Source organism: Strix aluco, chromosome 1 (genome assembly GCF_031877795.1).
Source record: "Strix aluco isolate bStrAlu1 chromosome 1, bStrAlu1.hap1, whole genome shotgun sequence".
Classification (NCBI taxonomy): domain Eukaryota; kingdom Metazoa; phylum Chordata; class Aves; order Strigiformes; family Strigidae; genus Strix; species Strix aluco.
Window position 1 is genome coordinate 10,135,821 of NC_133931.1, and position 16,500 is coordinate 10,152,320.

General features: G+C 35.7%; 1 protein-coding gene across 4 annotated transcripts in view; it reads left to right on the forward strand.

Moving 5' to 3' along the window:
* Positions 1-16,500, forward strand: part of ASAP1 (ArfGAP with SH3 domain, ankyrin repeat and PH domain 1) — a 157,430-nt gene that overhangs the window by 82,584 nt on the left and 58,346 nt on the right. For all 4 annotated transcript variants that reach the window (XM_074840829.1, XM_074840902.1, XM_074841052.1 and 1 more), the window contains 5 exons: positions 6,546-6,691; positions 12,458-12,532; positions 12,893-12,942; positions 15,201-15,330; positions 16,083-16,168. In XM_074840829.1, the coding sequence (XP_074696930.1) occupies positions 6,546-6,691; positions 12,458-12,532; positions 12,893-12,942; positions 15,201-15,330; positions 16,083-16,168 (487 nt within the window). The remainder of the gene's footprint in view (positions 1-6,545; positions 6,692-12,457; positions 12,533-12,892; positions 12,943-15,200; positions 15,331-16,082; positions 16,169-16,500) is intronic.

Genomic DNA, 16,500 nt, shown 5'->3' on the forward strand with positions numbered 1-16,500 from the left:
TGGAGAAATAAAAACTTAAAATCCACACAAGACCAAAGGTACTGAGTTGGACCAGCAGTGCACATGGTCTCCCACAATGATCAACAGCAGATGCTTGAGGAAGTAGAAAAACAGTGCAAAGATGGAGTGATTTTTTTTTTTAAGGTTTTCTTTTTAACACTTTCTCAGCACACAATGATATGAAGGCCAGGAGTTGCTTGAATCAGGGCTGATACCGTGATGCTTGATACTTCTTAACAGAGTTTTACAATTAATTTTATCTAAGGAATTTAAATTCATGTGAACCTTTATCATTCATAGTCTTGCATCAATCTAGTTAAACGCTCCCTTGCAAAGCTGTCCCATGCATGCTCTTCAGGCCTTAAACACCTGAGGAGGAGACTGGCCCTGTCCATGTCTCAAAACATTGGCCTCCAGCCTGCCAGAATGATTCATTTGAGGTGAAATTGAGGGACTTTTGCATGTTCTGGAGCATGAGAGTTTGTTGGGGGCTTTCAAGTGTCAAACCTTGCTAAAGTAGTGCCAGAGGACTTTTTGGTGGATAAATTCAAACTTGATACAGTGTTTTCCAATTCTATCTCTTGAAATAGTTTTCTGTATTGAGTTGTTTCCACAGTCACCCACAATATCTCTCTTCCGAACTCAGCAGCCCTAGGGGTTTTTGGGGGTGGGTTTTTTTGTTTATTTTTTTACAGAAACCGTCACATTTAATCATTCTTACACTCCTTCTCCAAAATGGCAGCTTAGACTTAATTTTTTAAAGCAGAGAACTTGCTTTTTAAAGCAAGTGAATTTTGGACAACAGGAACTGCACACAGTATTATTGGGTTTAAGCATGCTATGACAATGTTTTTATGCTGTTTTATTGCATGCTGTGTTTCTTAATAATTTCTAATGGCCAGCTTTGTTTTGCTTGGCACTAAACATCGAGGTGATAGAACTGAAGAACCTTTCTTTGTAATGTCTAGTTACGCAATTGTTTCTTAAAGTTAGGAGTGTTTTCCCGTGTGTGTTATGCTGCCTAATGCACACTTTCATGCACAGGCCATTCAATATGGAATTCCACATGTAACTTGGGAGCTACCCAGATGTGAGCCTGTTGCCATAGATGCTGTGCACATTTAATGGGTTTATGTAGAGATTTGTAGGGTGAGATACGTATGACTTCCTCCTTCATTTACATTAGGATGAGCTGAGCTGTAACTTTTTCTATGCTGAATGTAAGGGGAAGGGTAGACCCCAAGCTCTAATATGGTATCATTGTAAAAATCTGTGTTTGGATAGATTTATCTCACCTTTGGAGGCAGTTTTTGTTTCTGTTTCCCAGAGTAATTTATAGTATTGTATGGGGAAAAAACCAGAGTTTATCGCTATGAATCTTATTTCCTAACTCGTATGTTGTTAAATGATCTGGGCCTTATCGCTGTTTCATACAGGACTTCACTGGTGACCTCCTGCTGAGAAAATTAACTCTTTATTCTTTCCTTTCCCCTACATATCCTTTTTGACCTGCCTTTCCTCTGTGTGAGGTTCATCCCTCTTAGTTTGATTAGTTCCTTTTAGTGTTTTGGTGAGGGACAGACCTTCTCAGAAATCCAAACAGATCAATTAATGTGGATTTCCACTCCCTATATGCTTGTTGACCCCCTGGAGGGGGGAGTTTTGGTAAGTCAAAATTTCTTTTTATAAAAACAGTGTTCAGCATTTTGTATTTATCCACATGTCCACCTATTCTGTTCTTCACTGTAGTTTCTACAGATTGTATGAGAAATATATCAGCGTTACTGCTCTGCTGGTGCATGTGTGAATTCTCAGTTCTCTCTGGAGTTCTTATTAAAAATAGCTATTATATTTCCTTCTCATTCTTCCTGTAGTATTGAGGCTGTTATAAATAAGAGGCTTTACTTTACAGCTATATAGTTTGCCTATTATTTTTCTGTACATGGGTCTAAACGACTTGCCGTTGCTCATTTTGTGAGCTGTTACGAATTCTACTCTTAGCACTTAGATTAGGTATAAACCCTCTGAAGCAGAGTTGAAAGAAAATTCTGCATGAGAACTTCTTCAAGCACATCAGCAATGAACACAGATGTAAAAAGAAGTCATCTGCCTTTCTGGGCTGTCTTATCTCTCAGTGCTCTTATACTGTGATGATCTAGAGAACCCTGCTGACTCACTGAGATGTTCCTTGCTCTGGAAGTCTTTGAAAGAGGCTTTTATTACTTTTCCCTTCAGCAATCTCAGTCCAGAAGGCATTATTGTTATCAAGTCCAGATAGGAATATGGTGGTCAAATCTTTTTTTCTTTCCTATTATTTTTTCATTAGATTTCAGGTGTGTGAAGGATGAAATGAGAAAGGATGCTTTCTTATTTCAAATAACTTTTTTGCCATCCTTTTTAACCTTGCCTGCTTTCTTGCTTTTTCTAAAATCTTTCTGAATCTTTTTTCATGTGTATGTTTTTCCATTCATACATGCAGCTTGGCTCTGACCTTGGTTATTTTTTCCTCTGGCTACCCGTGGAACAAAGCTGTTTTATAAGTGCAACATAAAAATAGTTTCAAGTTGATCAGGGTTCTGAATTATGATTCTTTTTTTTGGACTTAACCAGATATGCAGAAGTAATTATCAGTAATTTAAACATCCTTTATGTTTCTTTGGGTATAATTTAAGTATAATCAGTGATAGGAAGGAGTTGTGTTTGTGCATTTTTCTTCTGTAAATTATTTAACTTTGTTGTTGTTGTTGTTCTTCAGTGTTTGCAGGGTAATATATCTGAACAAAATGGGTTTAGACAAAGGAAATGTAAGACTTTAATTTTAGTGATGTGTTTTCTAGCTCCAGTCTATAAAGGTGCTTCTTTAACCTCTCTTCACAGTATTTGTTCTTTATTTTCCTTAATATACACAAGTCGACATGATTTTCACTGGGTTCAGAAGCAGTAATTCTGGTAACTTTTGAATGGGAAGTAAACATAGTACTTAATGTTGTAGGTTTCAATGAAAGAGTACAAATTCTTTGTATGCCTTGGAAATCTGATTTAAATTTTCTTCGTCCTGGGAAAAGTTTATCACAAGGCGACTTTAGTCATAGACAACTTCAGGTGACTGCCTGGGGCAGCAGAACAAGGTGAGATTCAGCCCCGGGAGTCCTTAAGCCTGAGCCTCCGCAGTGCTAGGTGCTGAGCAAGCGTTATGCTCTGCTTCTGGTGAGTACTGTGTGGCAAAAGGCTGCTGTAAGCCTCTGTGGCTGTCATTCCTTCCTCACTTGTTTGGATCTGCATCTCCAGATGTGTTTGTATTATTTCCTCTTAGCACATAATCCTCAATATACACATTATAGCGTGGAAGTAAGGTATGCCACAACACTGCTGTGCACTGTGCCCTACCAGGGTTTTCTCAAAACAAAGGTAAATTCTGTGCTGAGTGTTTCTTGGAGTTGAAGGTGTGGATTATGGAGAAGAGTATATGCCTATAGAATCATAGAATCATCTAGGTTGGAAAAGACCTTGAAGACCATCCAGTCCAACCCTTAACCTAACACTGACAGATCCCAACTCACCATATCCCTAAGCACTATGTCAACCGACTCTTAAACACCTCCAGGGATGGGGACTTCACCACCTCCCTGGGCAGCCCATTCCAACACCTAACAACCCATTCTGTAAAGAAATGCTTCCTAGTATCCAGTCTAAACCTTCCCTGGTGCAACTTGAGGCCATTACCTCTTGTCCTGTCGCTTATTACTTGGTTAAAGAGACTCATCCCCAGCTCTCTGCACCCTCCTTTCAGGTAGTTGTAGAGGGCGATGAGGTCTCCCCTTAGCTTCCTCTTCTGTAGACTAAATAGCTTTTCAGATCAGAAAATCTCACTGCTGTAATCTAGTCTAGTATATTGCTTTATACTACATCTGCCATTCTGTAGTGAGGTCCTCAACATGGGCTCAGGTACTGGCTGCCTTGCCAGATCCCATTGGGGAGGGGATGATTTCTGAGGCCCCTTTCCCTGCCCATAGCCCCGTCAAAGAGAGCTGCCTTTGTCAGTGGGTACAGAGCCCACCCTCAATCATCCGTCATTCTGGCACCTCTCAGGGAGCTGCTGAAGGAGGAGGATGTCTGTCTGGGGAAGCTGTTCTATTTTCATCACAGTACTGAGCTTTGTTTATGATGTTGAGAGGACACGAGACAGTTCTAGAAGGCAAACGTTACCCTTTGTATGTATTGCTGTCAGTGTTCGTGTCTCACTCTCTGGGGTTATTTAAGTCCTTCCTGCAGTACTTGTATCTAAGGAAGTAAACACCGTCTTGCACATTATAGGTTTTTTCATGCAAAGGAGATTCTGTTAGGACACTAGGAAGTAATTTCTGTGTTTGCATGAGGCATTTACAGGGAGATTAAAGCATGTTCTTTGCTCTGAGCGTGTTGGTTTTCATGTGTTGCATTTTAGCACAGGCTGTGTTGCAGATTTAATTTTTCATCTGTGTGCCTTTAATGTGAAATAGGGAACTACCTTACCTCTTCAAAAGAAAATATTTCTTTTACAAGATTTACATTGATACTTAGGTAAAAATTGAAAATCTATTATTCTTGCACAGTACTTGAATTATGTGTAGTGGTTACAGAAGTATTCCTATTCAAAGCCTCATTTCTAGATCTAGGGGATCTGTGATCTGGGATTCTTGAGATTTCCTATATATTGTTCTAGGACAATGATCTGCTTCCTGCTTCCTCTTTCTGACCAGTGATTTCTTTTGCCTTTCCATAGATAAAGGAAACAGTCGTCTTCAGCTCTTTTTCAGTCTCTTTACAAAACTATTTTTGAAAATGCCTTATTAAAACACACAGTGCTTAAAATCAAAATGCTAGGAAATACCGTGGGGTTAGAAGTGCCACACAGGCAAGGACAGGGGTTCGGTGATCTAACAGACTTCTTTCCAACCTTGTTCCATTATCCTTCCTTTTCCCTCAGCACAGTTGGGTACGTTTCAGCTTCTTTAGCATAAGCCAAAACTCCTCCTTAGATAAAGTCTTCTGTGTATATTTATGTGACGGCTTTTACTTCAAAACAAAACTCATATTTTATTATTATATAGTGGTTTCCTTGGTTTTAATGCTAAGCTATTTGATTAAAACCGCATGCTTTTGGAACAGTTTTATTAAAAACATACTGTTTGAATTACAACTCCATATTAACATATGATTAAATATCTGGCGTTTCGAAAACCTCAGTGTTAATGTCTGATTTTTAGAATGTAACTTGTCTGATGTGTGGGGTTTGTTTTTGGTAAATAGGAGTTGTGGGGGTTTTTTTGTTGTCTTTATTGCTTTTTGTTGGAGCTTTAGTGCACTGTTGGTTTGAGTACTTGTAATGCCTAAGAAGCGTTATTGTTTAACTCTTCATCAGTTCTTGGTGTCAAAATGAATTCATGCATTGTGGGACGTTATCCACCAGCCTTGTTTGAAACTTACCTTCGTTTTTAAAATATTTTTTTTTTCTTCTTCTTTTCAGTTTCCCCCCCCTCCCCCTTGTAATTCAAATGCTCTCAGTCAATATGAAAACTTGAAGAATATAAAACTTGTAGGTCTTCTGGGGAAAAACATGGTACCTATTGGCAACTGTTCTCTCTTTTCCCTCCTTTCATTGCACAGGACTTGTTCTACTTGGAATAGCTCTGTGGTTTTGTGTTTGTGGCTTACAGAAAGAAACACAGTAAGACCAGGAAACTCATTAAAGTGAAATGTTGATTTGATTAATACCAACAATATTCCTCTAAGAGAGATGGAGGTGATAAAGTGTGTCCCAAAGGGCTGTAGTAGCAAATGTTCTATTTGAAGATGCTAAAATGGAACTAACAAAAAAATGTGCAAGTAGATGCCAGATAGGAAAGTAATAGAAGCAGGAAACACATTTCAGGCACAGTGGTCTGTAATTCAAAATTTGCTTCATCCTTGAGTTAAGGATTTTGCTCACTTTCACTGTCTTCAATTTCATCTTCTTGGTTCTGGATCTCTCTATATGTCCAGTTTACTATTAAATATATTGAAAAAAGTCTTTGGCTACGTATCAATATACATTCCATTCAGTGGGGTAGCTCAGTTTTACAAAGCAGGTGAAAAGGGAATCTTTAACAGTAAGACATGTTTCTTATTTTCAAACTTGCAGTCAGATTCAGACTTGGTCTCCTTTAGTTTTATATCTGATACTGTTGACTTTTTTTTTTTCTTTAAAAGTGTTCTACATTACAATTTTAAAAAAGTTGTTTAAAAAGGTTGTTTGACCTTTTATTGATCTTATTACTTTATTAATAACTACAGAGCTTTTTTCATTGATGTTACAAATTCAGGTTGCTGATTTAAAAGAAGCATATATATGTCTATTGCTAAATAGTTCTTTTAATTCTAAATTTATTGTAATTTTCAGTGTAAATGCATTAACTGGTGGCTTTTTTGAAAGTACTGTTTCCTGGTTGGTTTGTCACTATATTGCAAAACATAAGCTTAAAATAGCCCACAAGAAAAACTTTCTGACTTTTAATTTCTCTTTGCAGATCATGTTCAAAATGAAGAAAACTATGCACAAGTGCTAGATAAATTTGGAAGTAATTTTTTAAGTCGGGATAATCCAGATCTTGGCACAGCTTTTGTAAAATTTTCCACGCTTACTAAAGAATTATCAACGCTGCTGAAGAACCTGGTGAGGAGTTCCAAACTTTCTTAATTTTTTAGTTTTCCCAAAATAAAGTACAATACAACAACTGCATGATCCTGATAATTTTAGAGATGCTTTCAGTTTTTTTCAAAAAAACAGAATAATTTTGCAGAGGTTATCTCTAAAGGGTGTTATTACACACTCGCTGTGTTTGATTGTTAATTGGAAGTTAAGAAGAAAAATACAAATGTGAGACATCACTTGGGCATCATTCTCAAGTGATTGATGGTGTTATATATATCTCTTCGAATGTAATTTTAAATAATTTCCTGACTTGAAGTCTTTCCAGTTAAAAATCCAATTCCATTATTTATGGCTGTTTTGTCCTACCTCAAAAAGAGAATTCACTTTTTGGATGAAAAATAACTGGGCAGCATCTTTAAATGGTGTTAATAGTCCATTTTCCCTGTGGTATACAAAGCATCCCTTGTTTAAATATTAGGCTTATGAAGGTGGTTTAAAGGTCTGTCTGATCTGAAGTTTGTCTTAGGCCTTTTACTTCTGAAAGCTGGATAATAAAAGTGTAGTTGTAGCAAATAGCTCCCAACACTGAAAGTGACGAAGCCACATTTGTGAAATCATGTTTCATGGGTTTGACCACTGTTGTATTCAGAAAGTGGTAGCTTCAATTTTATGTTTTTCTTATAGTTGGGCTTACCTCCAAGTTTTTTTGGTGTGTAAAGTATTAGCAGTTTTACTTCCTTTCCTAGAGTCCCTAGCATGAGCACAGCTGCTTTGGGTCACATCAAAGGTCTATGTAGCCAGTACCCCAGTTTTGACAGTTGCCCAAGAGTGAATCTTCAGGGAAGAGTGTAGGAAGAGAGCAAACATACGGGGATAACTTCTGTACTGTGGCCATGAAAACAGTCTTCAGCTCAGAGATGTTGGAACTGGAGGCGGTATCTTTTGCTTTGTAGTTCTTGTCAGTATAACCTCCATGAATTTGTCCAAGGAGTTCTTGAATGTATGCTGTGCTTGACACAGAGTATGGTGGATTTCTCCGGAGTGCTAAAATGAACGGCTCTCTGAAATGTCAATTCTATTTCCTTGAAACCTGAGCCTTTCTTTTATTGTTCCCTGTTTCTCATATCATACAAGAAATATAAGAATTTCGCTATTTTTCCCAGGCATTTAGACAGCTATAATTTTTCCTTTCCCTTTCTCGGTTACTTTAGCTGAGTCTTAGTTATTCCATAACTTGATTCTTTCTATATCTTCTCTAACTACTATTGTACACTTTTCTGAAATGAGAGGGTACAAACATGAAGGTGGTTATATTTCTTACTCCCTTTTCTGAAGGCTGATTGCTTTATGATTACTGAACATTGAACTTGATGTTTTCAAGGGGATTCTATGTTGCAACTTGAAGATATTTTTTCCTTGAGACATTTTTCTTGATGATTTTTAGTTCATATGCATGATTCTGTATGCATTTGTTTCTCCTTACACACCACTTCACATTTTTCAGCATAGACTTTTATCTTTCTCAGTGGTGTTACAAGGTTATTATGCAACCGGCTTTTGCTTTACTACTCAGAGTAGCATAGTATCAGTAGACATTCTCACCCGCACTCCTGAGGGTGATTTATAAACATCTCGGACTGCACAGGCCCAAACAACACTCAAAATGGGGTGTCACTTCTGACCTCTCATGCTTATGCTTATTTCTGCCTTCTGAGACTTGCCTCTTCTTCATCACCTACTGATTTAAGGATGATCACACTTACCCTAATGAAGCTTGCTTTCTTCAAGAGCTTTGTTCCAGCCTATTACCTGGATCATCCTTTGTTTCAGTGTTGGCAGTTTTAAAGACCAGTAGATATGTGAGGGACCTGCTTTCCTCTGTGAAGACTTCTGTCATTCTGGGTTATTTTGGCCTTCTTAAATCTTAATTTAGCACACAATTAAAAATAAGTATCTTTAAATGTGTGCTAAAGTGCAGTTTGAGGACAATTTGGGATTAGAACTCAAGCTCTGTGGACCTCATAATTCCTTGCAAGCTTCGACAGAAATTTTTATCTTCTTTCAACTCAAACCATAAACAGGGGGTGGGGAACTGTCTATTTATTTATTTAAAGTAGTGCTGATTGAGAGGTAAAAGCTCTTTTAACTTAAGAAGCCACACTCAATCAAAACAACTTTATACTATTTCAGCTGGACTATGAAGCATTAGTTATCTGAATTCTTGTTGACAGGGTTTAAAATAGGCTATTCTCTAATTTACTTCATTCACCAGTCTCAAATAGACATGACCTTATTCTACAAATGTCTCAGCATTTTAAAAACACTTACTTTTCACCTTTCTTCTCTCCAAGATAGATAATTTTGCTTTGTTGACCCACTGTTGTTCTTAAGCATCGTTCTGATTAGTACAATTACAATGAAAGAAAAACATTTTTATAATCTCACAATAGAAGTGGAGGTCCATTGAAAAAGCAGTTGAGACAAGAACTATGTAATGTCACTGATAAAGCCCCAGTGCTGAGGCTTATGTTAATAAAATTAATTGAAAAAAATGGCAGTAGGTATTAGGATGAATGGAAAGCTAGTAGGCTTTTTTTTCCCCATAAAGCAGATTGTTGCTGCTTTATTTAATAAAAGTACAACAAAATAATAAATGGTCTTTAAAGACAGGAAGATGAATAAAGAATAGGGCTACACAGTAGGCAACAAAAAAATACTTCAAAAATTTAGATATGTTTTTAATAAATGTTTTAATGTGAATTATGAGTCATTAAATATTTTCTTATGAATTGTGATATTATGCATATTTCATGAGAAGGAGCGTACAGAATAATCTATTTTTTTCTGTACGAAGGAATTATAAAGTGATCTTGACTTACTATGATCACTTAATATGAAATAAAGCCAGCAACTTGTATTACATATACAACTTTCAGAAACCATCATTTTGAAATGATTGCTCTGCACGCAAGGTCAAGAATAAAAGCATATCCTTTAATTATTTTAACAAAAGCAAATAAGTTGCTATCCAAATTTTACTATAAACTGTTGATGTCATCACTAACATCTGAAACTTAAAACCTGTAAGTATGAATTTATATTTCTGAGTGAGTTGGGTTTTTTTGTTGTTGTTGTTAAGATTATCTTATAAGAATGACACACAGTGACCACTTCTGTAACGTTTTGTAAAGGTAATTACATTGCGATTGCCTATTGTCAACACTGGTCTATGTTTTCAGCAATCTCGTGGTGTCCCTCCAGAATCAGTTTCTCTGATTTTCACTACTTCCACATCCTTTTCTGTTCCAGGTTTCATTCTTTATGCAGTAATTCATTATAACAATGCATTAAAAAGCTGTATGAAGACCTGCATATGTGACACTGAGTGTGTCAATATCTGTAAATTGATCTAGATGACGTTTTGGAAGAACATTTGGAGCACTTGTAAATTACTTGATTTTTTTAAATTTTTTTGTTTTAAACTTTGCATGGTGCTTGGCTTCTTCCAAATGTTTAAAGCCTGTTTTTTCTCCCACCTCCCTTTCCTGTAAATGTACTCAGCTAATCTTTCTGGGAAAATTATGTTCTATTCACATCCATTCTCCCCAAATTATTGTGTGTGTTTCCATCTGTTAAGGTTTTTTTCCTTCATTTTACTCTAGATATGAGATAGTTTTTCTTTATCAGATGTGTTTCCAGTTCATTTGGGCTACTGTTTTATCAAGTCTTCAACAATGTAATAAGTGATTCCAAATTCTTACCGTATTGGAGTAATACACTGCTATTTAAGTTTGAGTTTTTTTTCTAGCTGACATAGTTACTGGCTACTGTTCAGTAATTTCAAGCCAAGTATTAATGGCTTGAATTGGTTATCCTTAACGGATATACTTGGAAAAATGAAAAAAGCTACAGTAATGTATTGTTGTTTATGCCTGCCCTGATAACTACCTGACATATCCACCCATATTGCAGAAATTTGTGTTCTGTGTTTATGTACTAGGCTGAAATTAAAATCTTTTAAATATTATTTCTTAAAATTCATATTTGAGATATGAACTTCAGTTTAGGTTGTTAAGTGGAAACTGATTAAATTGGTTGAGAATGAAAACAATAATAGCTTTTCTTTAATCTGTGTATTGATAAAGTAGGTATTACCTTAATCACTTGTTGGCTTAATATTCGTAATTCTTTTCCTTCTCCAACAAAATTGACATTGCTTAAGGAGTTGTTAGTTGTGATGTATTGAGATTAAAAGCCAACAGAGGACAAATTGCAAAAAAGCATAATCCTCTACAAATTCCCTGGCTCCTTTTATTTCTGTTATGAAATAATATTGTGGGGGGGTCATGTGCAAATGTTTAAGCTAAGTAGAAAGTAAAAGAGAACCTAGCTCTCTAAATAGAATCAAAGATTAGACTATCCTCTATAAAATCCTTTAGTGAAGCCAGGTAAAGAAAAAATCTTTCGGGGTTTTAATCACCAGAAGTGATCACGTTGGTTTATTGCTTCATATATAGAATCAATATTTGAGCATTAATTATGTTTTTGCAATTAAGGAGAAAATCCGTTTTCAGATCTTGATCTTTTAAGCTGTGAAGAACCTTTGCTCTGTGTTCATGTTACTGATAGAAGCTGCAGCTCAAGGTGTTCTACTGTCTGTCCATCATCTTGCTTTGAATACATTCTGAATATAAGATTTTGTGAATTCAGAAGAATATAAAATATTGACGCATGAAGCAATTGTCGAGATACCTTGAATGTGGAGATACAAGTGTGTCATATGTTTTCTGAATTTGAATCCATCTCATACTAAGAATAATCACAGAATAGTTTGGGTTGAAAGGGACCTTTAAAGGTCATCTAGTCCAAGCCCTCTACAGTGAGCAGGGACACCTTCCACTAGATCAGGTTGCTCAGAGCCCTGTCCAACCTGACCTTGAATGTTCCCAGGGATGGGGCAGCTACAGCCTCTCTGGGCAACCTGTTTCAGTGTCTCACCACCCTTATTGCTAAAACTTTCATCCTTATATCTAGTCTGAATCCACCCTCTTTTAGTTTAAGATCTTTACCCCGTGTTCTATCTCAACAGGCCATGCTAAAAAGTTTGTCCCCTTCTTTCTTATTTCCCCTTTAAGTGTTGAAGGGTCACAATGTCTCTCCAGAGCCTTCTCTTCTCCAGGCTGAACAGCCCCAACTCTCTTGGACTTTAGGAGAGGTGTTCCAGCCCCATCAGTTACCATATCTTCAAACTGCCTAAAAAGAACAAAACTTGAGGGGTGGCTGATAAGCTATCAGGTGATAAGGAGCTGTGTAATAACCTGTGTTCAAAAGGTCCACCTTCCCCTCTGCCATGCTGAAACCCCCTGCTTTCCGGAGGATAGTGCACATCAAGTTTGAGAACCATGCTTTGTAGCACTGCTTTGCGTCTTCGTTAGAACAACGGGCATCTGAACTGTGCTCAAGTTCTTGCGGCCAGGTTTGGCAGTGATTTCTAAGGGACCTAACAGAAGGTTAGCACCTTGAGGTGCTTTCAGAACTTTGCTTATATGCTGTTTTCAAAATTCTGGTTTTATATCACCCTATATAGGTAAAGATTAATTATAATGCTTCTATATCTGATGCAAGTGAATGTTTATTAATTCTTCCCAGACTTGAATTTACCATTAATTTAGAAATTTTGAGGTGATTGCAACTTCATTAGTGAAGTTCAAAGACTTGTTAGCAGTAGTTTTATAAAGTCGTAGTAAATATTTTTGAATTATAACAGTATAACATTTTTCTTTTTAGCTCCAAGGTTTAAGCCACAATGTTATTTTCACTTTGGATTCTCTCTTAAAAGGAGACTTGAAAGGTGTTAAAGGGGTAAGTGTTGAAAACTCACTTTTTATTTAGGGAAATGTTTTCAGGTTCACCTGTCTTGTGACTGTTTTCCATTCACCCATGAGATTATTTCTTATGTTGGCAGCCATTAATATTTTGTATGTAGTCCAAAGAAAAAATTCAAAATTGGCGTGACTGTGATGCTTCTTTAGAATTGCATTGTAAATGCCTGTCTTAACACGCGCAGGAAAGCAATACTTTACAAGATTCAAAAATAGTATTTTTTCCAACTGCTGTCTGAACATTTTTAAAAGAAAACAGTATTTTTGTTGCTATTTATAATTTGATAACTATAAAGACAAAATTTTAAAAATGTTCCATACAAATTTTTTGTTTCCTAAGGACCTCAAAAAGCCTTTTGACAAAGCCTGGAAGGATTATGAAACCAAATTGTAAGTATTTTTCTTCCTGTCCCTGTCATCCATCCCTGTCTGTCGTTTCCCCCTCCTGCCCACTTTTTAATTTTTTTTTTTTTTCTTTCCCCTCCTGGTCCCAAACTATGTACTGTATCTGTGGATGTAAATGTAAATATGAGCAAGGCATCTCTTCTGTGTATCTTTCTTCTGAACTAATAGAAAATTAGTGCTCTGTGAAGTAGTTAAATGACTGCCCAATGCTCCTTCTAGTGCAAAGATGATAATGTTAGAAAACGAATGTTGTAAAGTAAATTGTGGAGATTTCAGATGGCATTTACACATTCTTATAACCATATTTATAAAATCTATAGATAGTAAAAATGACAAGATTTATATGTTGTATGGCAGAACTGTATGTTTTTGAGATGCAAGAATTTTAGTGCAGTGGATGTGAATTCTAAAATATTTGTGGTTTAAAAGATATTTTCTTTCTATAAGACCTGTCTTCCATGGGTAAGAATGATTTATCAAAATAGAAGGTTGGAAACAAGTAGTATCATAGATGCAGAACTGTGAGTGGAATGCTTGAAAATGCTCTCAAGGAAGTGTTGGGCAGTTGCTTTGTCAGAATTGAAGAGCTCTCAGGAGCTAATTCATATTTTGTATCCATTTATTCCACTTTTCAATCCTATTATTAGCTTTGATTCATTTATATCTAGCCAGGAGGGGAAAAAAGCAATGAAGAAGAAAGTCAGGCCACTAAGAACTGCTGAAACATTTATTATTGGCATAATTTTCTTCCCTACATACAGTAAATTTTGCCTTCAAAATTCATTACAATGTTAAATCCTTGTGAACAACTGAACTGGAAATGAAGTTATTACTCATTTATAAATGAGGTTATTATTAATCTAAGGCAAAAAGGGGATTCTTGTCCCAAAATTTCATCATCGTACTCAGGTGAGCATTCAGATTTACATGCAGAATTAGTTTTTTGTTCTTTTTTAGTTATTTAGTACTTACAGATATTGCATATTTTGCAAAAATATTGAATAGTTTTTTATAGACAGCATACTGTTTTCCTTTAAAAAAATTATTTCTGCCTCTCAAATTGTTACAGGTAAAATCAAGGATATCTTTGCCAGCCTGTTTAACCCAAATGCCATTAAACAGAATTTAGGAGACAAAGTGCTCTCATACAGACGCAATATATGGAATAATCTGTGGGATTCTGATATGAATTTTGAAAGTTTACTGAAGGATGCCTGGTGTCTTGTTACTGTTTTTTTTTCTTGTGAGCAAATTTCACTGAGGCTTATTAAGACCAAGAGGGAGATGTCCCTTAAATTTTTCAGAGAACCCCGTTTCCCAGAATTATTTCAGGTCAGTTTTAGAGATGTGGTGCTGAAAAGTGCTTTTTTTCTCTACGTGCAAGCATTATGCCTTTCTATAATTGAAGAAAAGCAGAGTTCAAAACTAAATAATAATTTTTGCTTTTTTTTTTTTCCTGTCAAGGAGTACCAGTCTAATAAGCACACAGTGCTTTATCACCTGTTTTTCAGAAGTACAGCTTCAGTGTTTATTTTTCTCAAAAAGGCTTCTAGAAAAGAAAGATTATGTTTTTAAAAAAGAAATCAGAAAACTGTTTAATTTTTTTTACTCTATTGGAAATCTAAGTTTGCTTACAAATAGAGTATCCAGTTAGTCTGCAGAATAGATATGGAAGGACAGTCACACTGTAAAGCTCTAATTAATGTCTCAGGATGGCCTCTTAGTTCCATATTTGCATTTCACTATTTCAAAATTTCAGTGTTGGCTTTCTCTGAAAATGTAATGACTGGAAGTCATGTTGTTTAGCGTAGATGGTGAACTTTATATGCTGCCTTATTGTTTTTCTTAATTCCTGCCTTATGAGCATGAAACATATTTGATTAAGTTATTCTGCCATTTTCCTGCCAAATCTGTAGTTTCTTATATGTATGCTTTACACTGCAGTGTATAGAGATGAAGGCTATGGAGCACATCACATAGAAAGGGTGAGATTTCCCTCCCCAAGTAGCACACAGGCTAGAGAAAAGATTTAAATGATGAAAGGAAGGAAGGAAGGACAGCTTCATGACTCCATTACTTCTGGACACTTAAAAAAAAAAAATACAGGATTTGGTATCATAGATGAACTCATCTTCAGAATGGTTTCTTTAATATTTCTTGGTTATTTTTTTTTTCCCTAAATAATACTAGATCACATCACAGTAGAATAAATTATCTAAAATGTTTTCTAATTAAAATTTCAGTACAAAAATTGAAAAGGAGAAAAGAGAACATGCAAAACAGCATGGGATGATAAGAACTGAAATAACAGGAGCTGAGATAGCAGAGGAGATGGAGAAAGAAAGGCGGCTATTTCAGCTACAGATGTGTGAGGTAAGAAACAACTTTCAGGTTTTAATTATGACACCGTAACTTAAAAGTATCCTGTGGGCCTTACTTAAAGGTGGTGAAATCTACTTTGCCGTTTAATGGGGGTGGAGGGAGGAATTGATTTCAATGTCACATAGTACAGCAATATAAAGATTATTATTTCAGCAATTCTGTACAAAACTAGGCTTCCTTTTGTTTTATTCCTTTTCTTTTAGATTATTATGCTAAGGTTTTTGGGCTGAAAATATACTATGGAAATATTTCTTATTTTTTCAGGTTTCTGGTTGAGAAGTTCAGGAAGTTTTGTTGATAACTTTCTTCCAGCATGCTTTCTGAAGCCTTCTAAAATTTCTAATAAAGAGATAAATGATAGTGAAATGTTAGTTCCATAAAACTGCTTTTTACATTAATAGTTGTCTTTACTACATTTTAGAGGCAATTACTTTAAGTTGCATAGTATTTATATTTTTAGATATGTCAGTAATTACTGCAGTAGCATTAAAAAAGGGACCTCTTCAGACAACTGTAAAAGATTAAACTTTTTTCTGAATTTGTTTTATGTTTTGGAGTGTTTGAATTTTTTTTAGGAATGGCCAAATAAACTTTTTTTTATATTTTGCTTAATTGTGGTGGACTGTAGTCAGCACCCAGGTTAAACACAGAGATAATTAATTGAGCAAATGATGTTTTATTGATTGTAAACTGCTGAAGGTTGTGAGGCATGATTATCAAAATGTTTTTCACTGTCTATACAGTATCTTATTAAGGTTAATGAAATCAAGACAAAAAAAGGTGTGGACCTTCTGCAGAACCTGATTAAGTATTATCATGCACAATGCAAGTAAGTGCAATGCTTTTAAGCTTTAGCTACAATTTTCTTTTTTAAACAAGTCTTTGTTTCCTTTGGTTTGGCTACATCAGGAATTTTTATCATAATCATAATCTGTCAGATGTCTTTGACTTCATCTTATTAGGCTGTAGTCTTTCAGCAGAGAGTATGAAAGTGAGCGGGGCAGGGGAGTGATGGAGAAGGAGGCTAAGGGAAAACCTTGCATGTTGCATACAAAATTAATTTTAGTTCCAGAGGCATAAGTCTAGAACGTAATTTTAGAAATCTCTTTTTTATTCTATGTAATATTTTTTTAGTTTTTGATGTAAATTTTAAAACCATTG